General features: G+C 51.1%; 1 protein-coding gene across 5 annotated transcripts in view; it reads right to left on the bottom strand.

Annotated features, from left to right (window-relative positions):
• The window catches only part of TRAPPC9 (trafficking protein particle complex subunit 9), a 384,613-nt gene that overhangs the window by 249,815 nt on the left and 115,559 nt on the right, over positions 1–19,239 (bottom strand). For all 5 annotated transcript variants that reach the window (XM_043483137.1, XM_043483134.1, XM_043483135.1 and 2 more), the window contains one exon: positions 15,684–15,808. In XM_043483137.1, coding sequence (XP_043339072.1) covers positions 15,684–15,808 — 125 coding nt within the window. The remainder of the gene's footprint in view (positions 1–15,683; positions 15,809–19,239) is intronic.

Here is a 19,239-nt window from a genome sequence, read left to right on the forward strand (position 1 = left end):
TGCAGACTTTCCCAGTCCAACTTCAGGGAAGCCTTTCTGACTCAGCGCCAAAGGCCTGCAGCCTGGAACCCCTTCTCCACGTCGCCATCAGAAGCCCAGTGCTGGTGGGTGAAGTCCCACACAAGGAGGCAATCTGGCTTTAGCGTGAATTTCCTTTCTGTTCTGGAAGCTGGAAATTGTTACTCTCTAGGTTTCTAGTGTATGCATATATCAAAAAATATTAAATTATAGTCTCTGGATGGAAGCAGGTGAGTGATTCAAAAGACTGTCTGTCAATCTGTTCTCTACACATCTCAGCTAAATCAAAAGAATATGGCTTAGAAAGGCTGGCTTCTAAAAATAACTGCCCACTACTTTAGAGTCAATTGCACAAATATTTCTGAAAATGGCTACTTGCCCAAGCTGTTATTCAACAGACGGAAAACAGTGTCACTACTGATGCACTAATGTCTGCTAATTCTTAAAGCACATGGCTCTGCCTTCATGCTCATTTCTAAAAGATTTAGTGCACACTGATCCACTGAAAAGTGTCATTTCAGTAAATGTATCCTCAACCCTCTGTGCAGTCAGAGCACTTCTATCTCATTCTCAATAAATACCATCAGGAACTGGCAGGACAAACCCTTGTACCTCTTGGCTATTGAATCCTGAGAGCTGACTGCAAGAAATTTCATATTCGAAAAACACTTCCTGTTGGCAATTAGGACCACCTTGACCTGGCCCTCCTCTTAACCCTGTGATAAGGCCGGACCCTTCCTGCTCCTGCCAGGCCTGGAGAAATGGCCAAGGACGTCATCTCCTGAGCAGTGGCGACAACAGCACCACCACAACGAAGACTGCAGGATGGCAGGGAACAGAACCAAAGCTTGGTAAGACATCAAACGGCATCTAAGAGAAACCCTCTGTAAGAATCCCCAGGATACAACAAGTGCCTCTTTTTCTATTTCATAGGGCTACATGCTCTTCAATAAGCAATATATGGGAGGGAAGGACTGGAAGAAAATTCTTCCCAGTCTGACACAGGGTGTGTGACTGGCAACAACAGTACTCATTTTCAAGCCATATTTTTAATTTATTTATTTTATTTATTTTTTATTTACTTTATTTATTTAATTTATTTATTTTATTTATTTTTAAAATATTTTTATATTTTAAAGTAACTCCAGATTACCAGCCCAGGCTGGATGCATGAGACAAGTGCTCGGGCCTGGTGCACTGGGAAGACCCAGAGGAATTGGGTGGAGACGGGGGAGGGGGGATCGGGATGGGGAATACATGTAAATCCATGGCTGATTCATGTCAATTTATGACAAAAACCACTACAATATTGTAAAGTAATTAGCCTCCAACTAATAAAAATAAATGAAAAAAATAAAATAACTCAAATGACCTAATTCTTAAGCACTATTTTATTACAAAGTAAAACATGTACAAACGATCCTAAAATCTGCATGGAACCCCAAATAGCCAAAGCAATCTTAAGAACAAATCTGGAAAGACCATATTTCCTCGTTTCAAACTATATTAAAAAGCTATAGTACCCAAAATAGAACAGTGTTTACCCAAAAAAAAAAAAAAAGACACATAGGTCAGTCCAAGCTTCTACAGTCAATTAATTTACAATGAAGGAGTGAACAAGATACAATGGGAAAAGTACCATGACTTCTTTAACCCCAGAAAAGTGTGTTTATCTTCTGAGTCTCTTATTTACTTTCCTGACACCCCTTAAATGCTGGTGTCCCCAGCAAAAGGACCCACCTTTGCTCCTCTGTACATCTCTCATTCATCCCAAGGAATCAGCACAATTCAGCCTCTATCCACAGGCTGGTCATCCCTAACTGACTTCACCAGCCTGAAGCTCCCCTGGAGCTGCAGTTGAAATTTACTCCTTTAATAAAACATGTCCACCTGGATGTCCGGCAGGCAGCCCTCTAGCCACCCAAACACCCTCTGAACTCTGTCCCTCCCAACTGTCACTGTGGGGGGGTGGGGGACACACCATCTCCATCTGCCCATGGCCCACGTGACACCCCAACTACTTCCAGAACCCACCACGCACACGGGAACTGGTTTCCAATCCCCTCCCTTCTACCCTAAGAATCATCTACCCCTGGGCTTCTTCGTAGCCTCCTAAACGGCCTGACACATGCCAGGCATGTGAGAGAAAGCAGGAAGAATGGACCATTTTCCTCCCGCCAGCCTCGCTCCCCAGCGGCACAGGGGGGACAGCCCTAAAGTAAGAGCCGGTGCATAACTCCTCGCTCACGAGGCTCTGCCGGCGCACTATCCCGTGAGATTAGCTGCTGCTGTCAAAGTATGACCGTTGTGACAAACTAGCAACCTGAGCGTCAAACCAGCAGAGTCAAGCTGTGAATCATGGTGCAGTTCTGTCGGGCAGTGACTTAAAAATAAGCTTGCAAGAAAGTCTTTCATGCAGTGAGAAAAGTGCATGATAGACTTTCAGTGCAATGTGCAGAAGACAGAATTGTCCCTAAGGTCTGACCTCACCTACCTGAGAGGAAACAGAGAAACTGGGGGGAAGGCCAGCACAGTGACCACAGCCCTCAGTTCTGGGCAGAGAGGCGGTGGGGACCACCCTGCCCTTCTCCTCTGCACGGTTCTTAACTTTCCAGATTTTTCCTACAAGGAGCTTCGTTACTTCTGTGATAGGCAGCACGCATGAAGGAACAAACCCCAAGGCTCTGCACTGGGCCCACAGCCCCAGGCACAGTGCAAAGAGCAGAGGCCTTCGGGGAGAGAGCCGGGGTCTGAATCTACTCTCTAGCACTCCTCCCTCCAGGAAGAACTCACCCCCAGCCTGAGCCTCCCACCTCTGAGGTAGGCATCCACCTTCCACCCCTCCCAAAACATAGCAGGCATCTGATGAGATACCCCTGGTCCCCTTTAGACATGGGGTTAATCAAGAGACTAAGCCAGCTGTGCTTGTTCCCACCCCGGGCTTTCACACAGGTCCCTGGATGGGCTGTGACTGCAAACCCAGACCCAGGCAACGCAGGCCAAGCAGGCTGAGGACATCGCCAAGCCCAGGAAAGAGGGTCCAGAGGACTGAAGCCAGTTTATGTGGAACACAGCCTCAGCCCCTGCAAAACTGATTCAGCCAGGTTCACTGGAGGGACCAGAAACAACGCGCAGGGAGTTCAACGGAACCTTTGCCACAAAGGGGGCTATTATTAACCATTTTCCCTAACACAAGTAACTAGCAGCCACTACTTACTCGGTATTTTCCCCAGGCTTCCCAGAAGCGGCTTTTTAAATCGAGCAGGGAGACACCAAGTATTCTGCTGGGGAAAGACGGGTCTCAGCCTGTGCCACACAGATTCCATTCTTGAGCTACTTGGAGAAAAGTTTCTTAACACTATCTTAACTCCCTGGCTCAACGATCTCAAACCTGAAAATGCATTCCAAAGTGACTTCCTAATGGAGATTTTGGTCATTCCCCCAGAAAAATACATTTCAATGACGCACCCAACACAAGGTGTGGGCTCTCGGAGATCTCAGCTTACAGGGGACTCCAGATCATTTCTAGCTCCTCCTTCAACAGAAACCGGAGCTTAATTCCCACCCTCCCTTTCCCACCCCACCGCTTGATCACGGGCTGCACCTGGGGACTTGCTCCCAGAGACCTGAGTATGGAGACTCTATTCTGGCAAACACTACACTGGCCAGACAATCAGAGTCAACATCACTGACACATGTGATGAGAAGGGCGAGTCAGGTCTGTCTCATTGTAAGAAAAAGATCAAAGGAGCCCAAATGAAGGAACCGCCTACAAAACACCTGACCAGCACTCCTTAAAAGCGTCAAGGTCATGAAAAACAAGGGGAGACGGGGGAGTGGTCACCAAGTGGGGGAGGCCTGAGGACTGGTCTCACCAGGCTCTGGCCCCGGTTCCCAGGTGAACACTGCTGACCACCCGTCTGGCCTGACGGGGAACAGAACTGCACCAGGATTCCTGCACGGAGGCCGCCCACCAGTTGGTTTCTCCTGAGCACTCCCTTGATACTGGACACCTCTTCCAGAAAACACATCGGAGTCAGTCTCCATTCAGCTGTTCAGTGCCCACTGCGGACACTGTCACAGAGCATCTCTGACTCCCCAGGACAGTTCTCATCTCCAACACTGTAACTCATCGTTTATGCACTCAGTCGGATGACAGGTCTTGATATTTAATGTGAAAACACAGTCATACTTCAACTGAGTCATTTTGATGCTGGCGACATTTTTTCCTCGTTTCATCTGACTCCCACTCAGGAGCGTATCCAAGGGGAAGAGGAGAGAAAAGGGCAGCAGCCAGGGATGGGGTGAGGCTCCAGGGGAACGAAGGCCTTGAGCGGTGAGGGCACACGCCCCCTGAAGACACAGCATGCGGGTCCACAGCGGTGCTCCGGGGCCAGGGGGAGGGACAGAGGCCACACACCTAACCCGGCACCACACCCACCACACCGCCAGAGCCGGGGGCAGCGGGGCACTGCGGGAAGGACACAGGCGAGACCGCGGACTCAGCCAAGCCACTGTCGGGAAGCGAGGGCTCTGCACCTCAGTTTCCCCATTTCAAATGGAGATACAGGGCTGACAGGCTACGGCTTCTCGGCAAGATGTCAAGAGTGCATCTGCGCCGCGCCGCCTTTGCTGAATCAGTCTTCCACTGGCGCCTAACGAATCCCCACGACCTGGCAGCTAGAGGTTCCCCAGGGAGACGACGACAGGAACGAGCTTCAAAGACAGGACCTTTTCTCCACTGCTCTGCAAGGTGTTTGGAAATGTCAGGGAGCAAGTTTGTCCCTGCTGTCAGAGCACACCAAACCCTGGGGTGCTCTATTGCTTCCACAAGCAAGTCCAAATTTCTCCCGCAGTTAAGCTAACTTGCAGTGAGATGCAAACTGGTGTCCTGGGCCGTGCTGCTGAGAGAGAGCCCGCTGGCGAGGAGCACCTTTAGGGCCCCAGGCACCAAGAGTCACCCAGCGGAGCGAGCATGGGTGCTCTCCTCTGGGAGAGGTTTTAAATAAAACGGGATTACAGAGACGTGAGGTGGGCAAAGGGAGGCGGCTGCCGATGGGCAGCGCTGCCAGCGAGCTCCAGGGCAGGAAGCGCAAGCTGAGCACGTCCTGCATCTAAGTGCTGCTCTGTTTAACTCACAGCCATCCTACCAGACAGGTGCTGGCTGTCCCCCTTTTATAGAGGAGACGAAAAAGGCTCAGAGAGGTTAAGTCACTTGCCCTGGGTGGCACAGCTCGTAAGTTATGGAGCTAAAGGCCATGCTCCTAACCACTGCTTCTCTGCAGCCCAATGAAATGTGTATTTATAACAAATAAATTAACTAACTACATTCGGTGAGACCTTAAACTCAAAGTTCTCTCACATCACGTCATTCTCAAAACTATACCAGGTGGGGAAAAAGAGTGGGGAAACGATATGATAACTCCCCCACTGAAGTTTAAAGAAACAGAGGAAAGCAGTACATCTAAGATCACAGCGTCAGGAGCAAGACCTGGGCCCACACCGGCTTTAAGACTCCAAAAGCCCTACTCTTTCCACCCCATCAAATTTAATTTAATTAATATCCAAAATGCTATGCCCCTTGACCTCAGGGTTTTGATCTGGAAACTCCAGAAGAGCTGACACCACCCTCGGCCAATACGGCTCTCCTCTCCTCCCCGTATCTGGCCTGCTTTCCGGTGACCTGTGTGTCCCTCCGTGCTGCCGGCTCTTAGAGGGCCAGAAACACACCCATTGTCATCTCTGTCTTCCCCTGCGGCACCGGGTGCGGCACCAGAAGATGGACATTGATCTCGGCATCAGGCAAGCTTGCCAAAGAGAAGAAATCACATTCCAGCAAGTTAAGGGAACAATGAGGAGCATGGTGGGAGCAGGCAACTGGTCCAAACAAGAGAGCGAATTCAGGCTGGGAGCAGCAGTGACTCAGCAGTCCAATCAACTAAGCACAGACCGGCCGGTGGTGGGGGCTGGGGGGGCGGGGCGGGGGGGGGGGCGGGAAGAGCCCCCTGGGCACAGAGTCAGGGATGCGAGCGCCCACTTCCACCACAGCCAGGCAGCACAACCTCACAGAGTCACAACACCCTTGGGCCTCAATTTCCCCAAGAAGAAAGTCCGATTCCCCTGCTCAGCAGGGGGAGCTGCTTATAACAAAGAGCAATCAGTCTTTCAATGATTAACGAGTCACGTCAAAAGGGCACAAGGACGCTGTCACTGGCCACACCCGTGACAAGTGGAGCAGCCAGAAAAACGATTTTAAGGGATCAAAATACACTAAATCAATAAAAACCCAAGACCATGATGGGTCTCAAAAAAGAAGAGTGAAAGCAACCCTAATTTCTCACCATTTGAAGTTTTTAAACAATTTCTTACTGAAGAATTAGAAATCAAAGGGGAAAAAAAGCATTTTGTTTCTGTTTTTCTAGCAGGCGTTGTATTTCTGGGTAATTGAGTAGGCCCAGCAGTAGAGCTCAAAGTGCTACTTTGCAGAAGGCCACTTGATAAAAGGAGAAGATATAATAGACACAGAAAATCATTTCATAAAACTTTAATGATGTTATTGAATCAGGCGAGGATTATCAACCGATTTAAAAAAACATGAGACGCATGATCAACGCCTCTGTGATGCTACTAAAGTACTGATCCAGGGAGTCCTCTCTAGTCTCAAGGGGAAAAGCAAGGTGGGCTCAGGCCATCGCCACTCTGCCCAGCAGTGAGTTTTGGCCTCATTGATGCTGAGGCTTCACCTCACACTCAACACTGATTCTTACCACAGCGCAGCGCTGACATTCCCACAGGAGCCTCTGAAACACAGGCGCCTTCCCACCGCGTGCCCCCACTGCCTTATGTCGGACCTCCACCACCTCTCCTATCTGCTAATGCAGGGCACGGGCCCTTCACACACAGCTTCTGTCAGATTTATTAAGGATTTCGTATGTTTCAAGACTAAAGAGGATGCTACAGCAAGACCAGGTGGGGTTTATTCCAAGAATGCAGGGCTGGTTTAACATTCTAAAATCTGTCAGTATAAATCACTTCATTAACAAACTAAAAAAGAAAAACCATACGTTCATCATGTAGGACACACAAAAAGCATTTGAGAAAATCTAATATCCATTCTCGATTTTTTAAAAACTCTCAAAATGGGACTAGAAGGGTCAGAAAGGTGAAATAATTGTCCTCTACATCACGTAACTCAAGGCCCGTTCTATAGCAGCTGATAAATATCTTAATATCTACTCATGTACTTTCTTCGTTGCTTCCTTTTCTCACAATTTTCTTCAGGGACTGTTATTTATAAAGCAATGATTTTCTTTGTCATATATACATACACATACACACACACACACAAACACACTTTATACCTATTCTGAAATGGACATCAGCTAATTCTCCACACCCTGACTTCCCGACAGAGCAGAGAAGAAAAGCCCACACGTGCAGGTTTTGCTTTGCAAAGCCAACAATTTCAGGTTGGGGTAGGTCACAGGGATACTGCTGCTCCTCCCTTATGGTCTCAAAGTGGCTGCCATTGCCCCCATTAGACAGGCTGGATCTTTCAAGAGGCATTCAGGACTCCGCACCATGCAGTCTCCTCTAACCTTCTCCTAGCTCATCTTTTATCACCATATTGGAGCAGGATTGCTCCAAACACGTAAAAGAAGTTTATGCCTCCTTGCTTTTGTCTAGGCTGGTCTCTCAGCTTCAAACGCCTTTTCCCAACTCTAGAACAAGGCTCCTCCTTTTGCCTGCCTCCTCCACAAGCCTTCTCTGACTCTCCTAGTCTAACCATCAGCAGTTGGGCACCCAGCATGCTCTAGATATTCTGCAGAGGGCAGAAAAAGAATGATGAGTGTTTTCTGCCTTGGTGGGTCATGTGGGATGACGGACAAGCCGACTGCCAACAACGCCATCCAGCGATGATGAGCTGACAGGGGGAAGTGCCAGCCAGGGGGCAGAGGGAGCTGGGGAGGTCTCCGCCCTGGGTTCTGTGACCTGCTTCACCCTCAAAAGCCTGCTGAGAGAGGAAAGATTATCTCCATTTCACAGACGACAGGAAATAACCCACCCACAACGCTGACAACGCTGTTTATTCCATGGCTGTTTGATGCCAAAATACTTTTCTCCTCATTAATAGTTTAGATGTTTCCAGGTGGGGAGAAGGGACAGAACTCTTTTGTTTAATGTGGCTGCTCTTTAAACAGTTTTGGGTTTTTAGGGACTAATGAGATCACCTAAATGTGTATGACAGTACATTTTGTGAAATGACTCTCAGACTGTCTGTGGTCTGAAGTTTCCATTTCCTTACCGAAAGCAAACACATTGGCTTTCTGTCAGTCCTTCTGAAAAGCCTATCTAACTCAACTTTCCTGTTTGTCAAGAATACAATGGAAGCACACCTTTTCTTTCACTGTCTCCCTGGGAATTCAGAGGTCCTGCCAGTGAACTGCCAGGCTCTCTCATGACGGCCAGGAGCTCACAGGCTGGGGGGCTTCCGAGAACCCCACAAGGCACCACCACGGTCCGTCCCATCCCCTAGAAGGGCCTGGGCTGCGTCCGGGTTTATGGATTCCTAGACTGGTGTTCCTTGGCTTTCCCCAAATAAGCATGTGGATGCCCAGCTTTAATTTTAATTGTATGTTTATGTTAAGATTTCACCACAAATATTTGTGAAAATGCCATCTCGGGAGTGCAGGTGCTACAAATCAGTCCACAAGGTACCTGGAAGTGAGCCACTTAGCCAGCTTCCCTGGCTCAGGTAAAGCGTCTGCCTGCACAACGCGGGAGAGACCTGGGTTGGATCCCTGGGTGGGGAAGATCCCCTAGAGAAGGAAATGGCAGCCCACTCCAGTACTCTTGCCTGGAAAATCCCATGGATGGAGGAGTCTGGTAGGCTACAGTCCATGGGGTCGCAAAGAGCCGGACACGACTCAGCTACTTCACATCAGCCGGCTCCCCGTGTGCCAGGCTGTGAGCTAATCCCAGGTCACGAGGCATACCAGAGAGGTCCAGAACTACCTACAGTCCAGTCCTCCAGGTGGTAAAAAAAAAAAAAAAAAAATGCTAAATTGAAAACATCTCATGCCTTACGGCAGTGGTCCTCAAAGCATGCTCCCTGCAGCCAGCAGCAGCAGCAGCAGAGAACCTGTTAGAAACGCCCTCACAGTGCCGACCAGGACCTGCTGGGTCAGAACCCGAAGCGGGCTCAGCACTGCGTTCCAACAAGCCGCCTGGTGATTCGGACGCAGCCGCGGCGTGGGAACCAGCACTGAAGGCCCTGCTGGGGTCAAACGTAGCTTGTGATTAATAGACAAGGAGTGAGAGAGTGCAGCAATGGCAAAAAAAAAAAAGAAAACTTGGCGCATATGATAGTTCAGGACTTTGGAGGCCGCTGGGGATGTTCTAAATCCTGCCCTGCCTCAAGGCAGGAAACCATGGGACACAGTCTGTGTGCGAGCGTCTCCTACAGACCGCTGGGGGCCTCTTCCCTCCTCGACCACCCCGCATGACCAGCAAGGCTCACAAGCTGGCCGGCCGTCTCCTCTGACAGAAGGTTCACTCTAGGACGCAGTCTTACTCCGTCACAGCCCCAGCTTCCCAAACCCGGCACTGAACCGTTTCTCGCCAGAGGCCTGTCGGATGGAGGCGGGGTTTGAAATGTGACAGGGGTCCAGAGGAACAGGGGTCTTCCCGGTGGACGAAGGCCTTCGTCATCTCATGGACCTGGAGGCACGCTCTTCTGGCCCCTCTCCATGACATTTGTTTAGAATTCCACAAGCAGAGGACTCTCCACTTCTCTTACTGCTCTTTCTTACTAAGTTTTGAAATTGTTGAGCAGATTAAAGGATTCTTTTTGACGCTTTTATGGTTAAACTTTGTAGAATTTAAACTGCCTCCCTTAACTGTTCCTGGGAAAGATTAGAAATAATTTGGAACTGGATTGGATTTGCCATTCTGTAAGCTCTTCTTATCTACCAGGCTAATAGCAGACACTTTCCTCCCTACAACAGCCCAGGAGGAAGGCTTATTATCTGCGTTTTACAGATTGAAAAGTGAGGGTCAGATAGGCGAAAGCTCATATTCACTGCTCTATAAATATGCCTTGAATCAATAGAGGATGTTTCGTATCCCATAATAAGTTTGGAAACTTACAAAGTACATAGAGAGAGGAGGCACGACATTGTGGGAGCTGTACAAGCTTTGGGATTTAGCCATAACTGGGTTTGAATTTTAGCTTCTACTTTGAAACTGCTTGACCTTGGGCGTGTTGTTTAATCTTTCTGGGCTGCTCAGTAATTCCCACTCAAATACTGTGAAGTTGCATAAGTAACTGGAGACACTTTGAAAAGTCCAAGTTCTCTGCCGCACGTGCCAAGCCTCTCTGGCCAACACAGTCTGCAGCCTGGGCCCGCACCTGCTTACCATCCTTGGACTAATAAACAATCACTGAGCAAACAGTCTAACACACTTTCTTTTCTGAACTAACAAGAACCTTCCTCTGCTGCCCGCGGGCACCAAAAGGCTCACGAGACCATTTCCACGCGTAACACAGCCTGATTAAGAAAAGATGCTGTTGCATGACATGGGTTTTTTGTGTTTTTCTCTTGAATACATTTCTCTTAAGTTTTCTTAGCAGATTCTCTGGTCAGTCCTTTTATAAATACAATTATTAAAACATAAAAGTATAAGAGAACTTCATGAACATCCTACTGTTCTTTACTATAAAGGCTAAAGTAAAATAAAATATTTAACAGGACATAAGACATCACCAGAATGTCATCAGGCTTCTAAAGAATTTCAAACTTTACCCTGAGAAGACACTTACTCTGCAGCCCTGCTTTGCCTCACTAACAGAGAGAGCCTCTTTGGAGAAAAGAGAACTCCTATGGAGAGGAGATATGTGACCTCGCTTTCTGAAATATCCGGAGCCAGCAAGGTCTCCCGAAGGACACATAGCCACAAGGAGCTCACAGTTACAGGGAACCCAGGGGCTTCCCAGGTGGCTCAATGGTAAAGAATCTGCCTGCCAAGCAGGAGATGCTGGTTCAATCCCTGGGTCGGGAAGATCCACTAGAGAAGGGAATGGCTACCCACTCCAACATTCTGGCCTGGGAAACCCCACGGACAGAGGAGCCTGGTGGGGTTGCAGAAAGTCGGACGGCGCTCAGCAGCGACTGAGCACCAGCACGCTTGACAGGCTTGGCAGAGAGGGTGACATCAGAACTCGGCCCTGGAAGAGGACCGGAGAGCGTGCCAGGAGTCCAAGGAACTGAGAGAGACCCTCTGACCAAAGAGCCAGCACCATCAGAGCAGCCTGGGCGGGCCCGCCTGGTAGTGGCCGGCGTGACTGACCTCAGGGGACGCACATCCAGCTTTCACCTTTGAGTACAAACTGGGCTGCAGGGGTTTTGTGGGTCTTTATTATTTCCTTTTCAACTTTAGGTTTAACTTCCACAATTTTTCTGCTTTCTTCTGGTTGAGGCTGAGGTTTATTGACTGAAGGCCAGGCTTCTGTTCCACCGCAAGCATTAAGTATTATCAATTTCCCCAGAAACACTGCTTCAGCGCCCTCTCACAGATGAGACGCTGTGCTTTCACTCTCACTCATTTCCAAACACTTTCCAATTTTTTATCTATTCTTTGACCCACGGGTTATTTGTGTGTCATTTTGTTTCCAAATGTCTGAGGGCTTTTCGAAGACTTTTTGTTACTGGTTTCTAATTTAATTTTATTACTGCCAGGATATGCTTTATAAAATGAGACTCCTTCTAGATTTACTGAGATTTGTTCTGTGGCCCTCTGTATATCAGTCAGGGTTCTCTGGAGAAACAGAACCACAAACCAACAGGGCACTAGTGTGGGCAGCTCTTGTGCGTACATCTGGACAAAGAGGTTTATTTTGAGGAACTGGCCAATGTGATTGAGGTGGCTGGCGAGTTTGAGATTTGCAGGGCAGGCTGACAGGCTGGAAACTCACTCAGGAGCTATGTCAAGCCTTGAGGCAGTATTCCTTCTCTGGAAGTCAGAGCAGCCTGGTATGCTGCAGTCCATGGGGTCGCAAAGAGTCGGATACAACTTGGCGGCTGAACAACAATTTCAACTGGTTGGATGAGGCCTACTCATACTATTAAGAATAATCTCTTATTTAAAATCAACTGGTTGTAAATATTAGTCACATCTCCAAAATTGCTTTACAGCCACATCTAGACTCATGTTTGACCAAACAACCAGGTGCCATGGCCCAGCACAGCTAACACACAAAATCTAACTATCACAACCCCAGTATGGTGGACTTTGGTAACTGTTCCGTGTACACCTGAAAGGAACATGTGTTCTGTACTCAACTGGTGAGTGTTCTATAAATGTCAACTGGGTCAAACTGATTGACAGTATAGTTCAAATCTTCTCTATCTTTACTCATTTCTGTCTACTTGTTCTATCAATAATTGAAGGATACTGAACACTCTAGATTAATTTCTTCTTGCAATTCTATCAGTTTTTGCTTCATGTATCTTGAAGCTCTGTTATCAGGTATATAAATATTTATGGCTTAAACTTGAAAAATTGAGCCCTTCATCATTATGAAAAGACCTTAATACTCTTTGCTCTGAAGTTTACTTTTCTCTGTTCCCCATAATGCCACAAAATTAGTGTAAGAATGGTATATCTTTTTCCATCCATTTAGTTTCAACCTATTTTTGTCTTTATATTTAAAATCCATTACTTGGAGACAACTGGAGATGGGTCCTGGTTTTTTATCCAATCTGACGCTCTCTACCCACAATTAGAGTATTTAGACCACTTACTTTCCATCTGCTTACTGATGTGGTTAAGTTTATTACTGATGTGGTTTAAGTGCTGTTTGTTTTCTGTCCCATTTTCCTTTGCTTCCTTTGCCCTCTCTTTATTCCTTCTTTTGAACTAATTAAATATTATTTTTGATTCAACTTCTATCTTCCTCGTTGGTTTATTAGCTATAATTTTTTGCTTGTTTATTGCAATGGTTGTAGGGAACTTCCTTAATATGATAAAGGGTGTGTATGAAAAAGCTACAGCTAACATCACACTTAATGACGAAAGACTGAATGGTTTATCTCTACAATCACGCACATGGTTAGTACAATAAAGCAGGAAAAGGAATAAGTTATCTTGCCTGGAAAGGAAGAAGTAAAGCTCTCTGTTCACAGACAATCTGAACAGCTACTGAGAACAATCTTGTTGGATTTAAGACTCACTTCTTAATTTCCAAGGCTCCTCTGAGTTTTGTGCTCACAGTCTGTATTAGTGGACCCAGTCATCACCTGTCCTTTTGACAAGACAGGCGCAGGAGGAGGAGGCCAAACCGGCACACCCAGACAGCAGGACGCAGACGGCAGGGTCCGGGCGGGCGACGCGGCCTGGCTCCGCCTGCTCTGTAACCAAGGGACGCCTTTACCAGGCCCCTCGACTCGCCCGTCCAGGCAGCCCCCAGTTCTGTCCCTCCCCCACAACCTATGCGCTGCTGTTAATAAAACAGCTGCCCAAGGGTGGTTTCACCGGACCTTCACCAACAGCCTTGTGAGAAAGGATTTTCTCCCCAGCTGCAGGTGAGGGGACTGGGGCTCAGTGGTTTTCAGGGGGCGGCCTGCAGGCAGGGGCGGGAGTGCCAGCGTCCTCGGCTCAGACCCTTGCCGCCCGGAAAGTGGCCGGCATGACTGGCTCCCCGGAGGTGCCCGTGGACCCCGCTACTGCCCTGCAGACGGAGCAGCCAAGGGTCAGACAGGCCATGCCGAGGAGCCTGCTTACAGCAACCTGACATCTCGCGTGCAGCCACCTCCACGCCATCTGCTTCCAACCCGAGGGGTCCTTTGGGCTGGTGGACGGGCGTGGAGTGGCTGAGCGGGGAGCGACTCTCCGTGGGAGTCTGAGGAAACACATGTTCTCTCTCCCCACTTCTGGAGGGGCTCCCCAGAAGCCGCTGTCACTGAATTACTTGTTTCCATGACTACACCGTTCCTCAGCGAGGATTTTACAGGTTTAGCATGTTCCCAATTAAAGCTGTCCTTGCTCTGGGGAGAAGGATGATGCAACAGACTCAGCAGTGCCAGGAGACCCCACACAATGGCCCCAGAAGCACAGAACAGCCACGGACACCCCTGCCCCGCCAAGCCTCATGGGGGCACATCTGGACCTCCACGGATAGGTGCGGACTCACCGCACCCCTCGCTGAGCACAGACCTCAGACAAGCCAAGCGGCTCCTTCCCATCACAAAGGCTTCTGCAAGTCAGCATGCCCGCCCGACTGCACGCCAACAGCTCGAAGAGGAGCCACATGTGTGATGTGGATAAAGGACAGTCACGCCCCCGCCACCACCAACGGCAGACGGAAGTGAGTGAGGCACACGGCCAACCACAGAGGTAAATGGAACGACGCTGAGGGGCCTGACCCGGGAGGAGGGACACGGCAGCGGTCATCACAAGATGGCAGGGAAGAGACACCCGGGACCCTGGGAGGAAGCCACCTCCCCAGATTCCCCTCCATGGCTCCCTGCCGACAAGCCCTCCAACGCCCCCGGTCCCATGCCTCCCGCGCCTGTGGGCCTCCACTGAGATCTTCTTCCCATACCCCAGGGCGCTTGGCCGGCACGAGAGCCCAAGCACAGCCCTCAAGCGTCTGAGCAAGGGTCTAAGTGACAAAGGACCTCAGTCCTACCAGCCTCCTTCCTCCTCCCTGCAGAGCCCTGAGTGGAGAGACTCTCCCTAACCCAGCTCCTGAGCCCTTCACCCACCAATGTGCCCACTGTTGACCCAGATGGGCATGGTGCCCACCCCCCACAGCTTCACGGCAGGCGGCCTCGAGGCCCTTCCAGCGTCATCTCGTTTCATCAGGAGCAGCCCCCGTGGCTCACTCTCTGCTGACCTGCTGAATCACAGGCAGTGCGGCCAGCCTCCTCTGACAGGTTGAGCCAGGCCCTGCCCCTGTTAGACGTGGAGAGTGTGAGCAGCGCCCCGAGAGGCTGGGTCTGCATGCGGCCTGCCCAGCGTCACTGTGGCTGACACTGAGCCTGCACCCCGGTCACAGCTGTGGAGATGCTGGTGCCCGCGCTCCACACGCTCTGCCTGGGCAGGGGCATCCACCGTGCCCCCTGGAAGCTGATGGCGCTACGGCGATGTGCTTGGCCCTGATTCTCTCTGCACTCAGAGGAGACAGCTCGTCTCTGCCCCCGGCACCTTCACGCTAACACCCACTCCTTACTGTGTTCCCTCTGCCTCCCTTGTTGCCCACAAACCAACAAGCAGAAAGAGCTGCCTGAGGATTAAGAAGCGTTTCTGCGATAAACACCTGAACTGAGAATAGTGACTCAACAGATACAGTTTTCAAGTGAACAAGAAAAAGGCGGGCAATGTCCTACTTCCATCAGGACAGTCCTCCATTCAACCCACAAATTCCAGCAGCTTCAGGACGCCCGCGTCAGCAGCAGCAGGACATAAAGCGCTTGAGCTCCGGTGTGACAGGCTCCCGAACCTCACGGGGAAGGAGAGACACCGAGACACCGGCTTCCCACGGACACACATCCGTCGGCAGATACACCCTCTCCTTTCTGAGGAGCACTCAAACTTTGCCACCGAAAGGCCCTGCAGAAGCCGGGAGCGCCGAGCGCCTCGGCGGGCTGCTGGGGCCAACTCACCTTCACGTGGCCCGGCTCCCCGGGCCGGCCGCCCTCGGCCGCGTTCACGGGCTTGCTCTCCACCCGGGGCCTCACCACCTGGCGGAAGGGGCTGCACAGCGGAAAGCCGCTCACGCTGATGCCATCTGAAAAGAGGAAGAGAGAATTGTGAGTCAGAGCTTGATCAGATTTCTTTTTTTTAATGTAGGAGATTTTATTCAAAGATCACTAGCATCTGGAGCAGTGCTCCAGAGTGTTCTTGCTGCTCTGTCTCGTGTTAAGGCCAGCTGCCTGGTCAATCTCCCGTGCACAAGGTCACACCCGCTACAGACCAAAGCCGAGGACAGGCCACCTCTGAGAAGGGCTGGGTGTCTTTCCACTGCCCGGCGCGAGGCCTGGCCCTGGCCCCTCGTCACTGCCCGCCCCGGCCTGGCTGCCTGTGCTTGGACCCCCCGCCATCACCGGCCTGCATGAGCCGCTCCCGAAGCCTGCATTCCCGAGGCTGGCTTCACCCTGCCCCCTAACTCAGTCTGCAAGCTGCCTCCTCTCCCAGTCCCAGGAGCCACGACTCGGTCACAGGACTGTGTGGACTCCTGGAGAGCACCCACCGCCCCCGGCTCTCTCTCCCAGTCCCTGACATCACCTGTCGGCCTCACCCGGGACTCACCCCGAAGTCCTTGGTCTCACACCTGCGTCCCACCCTCCCAGAAGTCTTGTTAGCTCTCAAGGTGCTTCCCAAAACAGCCTTCAAGGATACCACCCGGGTCCGGGTCCCACCACCTTCCTCCGGGACAGCGGAGGAGGCCTCCTTGGCTGCCCCTCATGTTGCCCGTCCATATCCCCCACAGCAGTCTGTCCCCAGAAATGTCGGTCAGGTCACACCCCTCCCGGACTCCCTGAGCTACTCGAAGGCCCGCTGGACAGCACGATGGCCACATGAGGCTGAAGAAAAATGCCACCCACTCTCATTTCCAGACCATAAACACTGTTAACAGGAGTGCAGATAAGTATCTTCTGTGCCCCCCAAAACACTGACTCAGTTATCAACTAGAGACACTTCTAAATCAAACCACCAGTTGTAAAGAAACGTTTGCTGGGAGCATCGCCATGAAGTTAGTTTTTAAATGATTTGCATTAAGCAGAGAAGCAGCAGACCCAAAACACAATCTCAGGTAGTGGCTGCAGAACAGTTTATGAATCCCTCAGAATCCCAGGAGAAAGTCGACAGAGTGGCAGAGCAACACCAAAACTCAGTGACAAGCAAGCCAGGAGCCATCACGTCACCCAACAGGCGAGCAGGGGAGCACGGATCCCACAAGCAGCTCAGACTCAGCAGGGACCAACAGCACTTCAGGAGCGCCTCCTGATCACAGCAGGACCAGTCAGACCAACCCGGCCACCGACAACCCCAGAGGGCATGGACACAGCCGCTCTCAAACCTCTTCAAGGTACTGGAGGGCTAACAAGACCGGGAAGAGCTCGCGACCATGATCCGGGCATCAGCCTTCCCCAGAGGCAGCTCCGGCTCCTGAAGAATGGATAGAGGGACTAAGAGTCCGAGGAGAGCTGCTCACACTCCCTGGATGTGGTGGGGAAACAAGGACCTTCGGCGGCTCTGGATGGGGGTGAGCGGTAAGCCCCGGAAGCTCTGGGTGGGGACCCCAGAGGGCGACGTGCTGAGTGAAGCGCAGAATAGAAGCGCGGCGGCTCCGGGGACCAGAGCCCAGCTTCCATCAGGTCTGTGTATGCGACCGGACTTGGGCGGTTCTTCTGCCAAAACACGCTCCCTGTCGGCCCTACCCCGCCCTGGTCTCCTCGCTTTGTGCGCCTGTGACCACCGACCCCATGGATCCTGACACCCCACTTTGTCATCACGCGTCCCCAGCCGCCCTGGCGGACAACGCTACTTCCTCGGCACCCCAGCACTGCCCGCGCCCCAGGCAGCCCTGCGTCCAGGAAGACCAGCTGCAAGGCAGGGCCTGGAGGACTCGGACAGGCCAGAGAACGTGGAACAAAAATTGCTATTATGATTATGACAACAATCGATACGCATGCCCGAGATCCCTTACATGACCTAAACCCCTGAGGACCAGGCTCTTCTCAATTTCATTTCCGTGCCCCCACAGCAGCTGCAAAGGCCCCAGCAAGTCACAAACCCACAGCAAAACTTAAGTAAATGAAAAAAATCACAGGTCAAATTTGGCAGTTTACACACCATGGTCAACGAAAATTCCATCATCCCAAAGTCACATTCAATAATCAACTTGATTCTCCATTAACTGAAATTTCATCATGTGTCCCTGTGCAAAGACCCACTTGCAAAAGTCAATCCAAAGCCGTGAGGTTTGAATGAGCTTTTTCCTCTCCTTCTCCTGCTTCCCCCAGCACCATGGGGATAATCTATAAAGCCCTCCACCACACCACAGTGCCTGCTGTGAACGGTACCAGTATCATGAACAAAGACATCTGCAAAACACAAACCCCAAACTCTTGGGCCTCCAACCCTAGACACCAGGTCCAGCGGGGCCTGTCAGGGAGCCCCGAGGCCATCCCTGCTGAGTTAAGGCAGGCGCCCAATGGACTTAAATGCCTTCCCCTCGCTCCCCACACGCGGCCTGGGGTACAGCACACCTCACCCCTCCCCGGTGAAGTCTCCATCACTAGCAAGTGACGCACTTGCTGCTGGCTCCCAGAGGCCTGGGGTTCTTGTTGGCCTCATTCCACACCCATAACCACACTGCACACGCCCTTTCCGCAGGGTCCAGGGGCTCCGTGCTGCAGCGGGCAATGTCCTGAGCAGAGGGCCTGTTTGTGCTTCCTCGTGGAGCAGCTCCCTCTCCACCCCAGGTGGTTCTGGGAGTGGCTCTGATGCAGCCTTGGTGAGAGGTGGAGACCTTTCAGCAGCAGCAGCAGATCCAAAGGACGGACATGAGACGTCGGCAGGGTCTCAAAGAGTCTTTCTGAGACTTGATCTAGAAAGGGTGGGGCAGGCAGCGTGGTTCCCCCCGAAGCCACAGGCTCTCAAGACACAGGCTGGGGCCTTCCTGCACCCACCGTTCCCACCATGCAGAGACTAAGCAACCCACAGCACCCTGCGACCTCAGCATGCTTGACTCAAAAATGGGATCCAGCGCAAGGGAACTGGTGAGAAGTGGCACCGGAGGGCTCTGGGATGTTGGCCCTGAGCCGAAAAGGTTAAAAAGTAGACCTGAAACTTGCCTCCTTTTCTGACAAAGACCTCAAAACCTCAGGGAAACCTTAGAAACCTGTAATCTTCAAGCTCAGAAGAAATATACACTAAGAAAGCTACTCTCTGCCTTCACAGACTAAAATATTCTGCCCCCGATCCAATCAAGAATGGAAAAGACAAGCAACGTATAAATGATAAATAGGGACAGAGGTCAGCAGCGAGGACGGCAGGCGGCAGCCGGCCTCTGGAAGGCAGCAGAGAAGCCCTGGGCCTGCGTGGGGCCAGGCCAAAGAGAAGGCAACAGAGGCTGGCGAGAGGCTGGATGGGGCCAGGGCTGAGCGAGGAGGGGCCGCTCCCAGCCGGGCGGATGGGGACAGGGAGGAAGCT

The sequence above is a fragment of the Cervus canadensis genome, chromosome 12, assembly GCF_019320065.1.
Source record: "Cervus canadensis isolate Bull #8, Minnesota chromosome 12, ASM1932006v1, whole genome shotgun sequence".
NCBI classification, from domain to species: domain Eukaryota; kingdom Metazoa; phylum Chordata; class Mammalia; order Artiodactyla; family Cervidae; genus Cervus; species Cervus canadensis.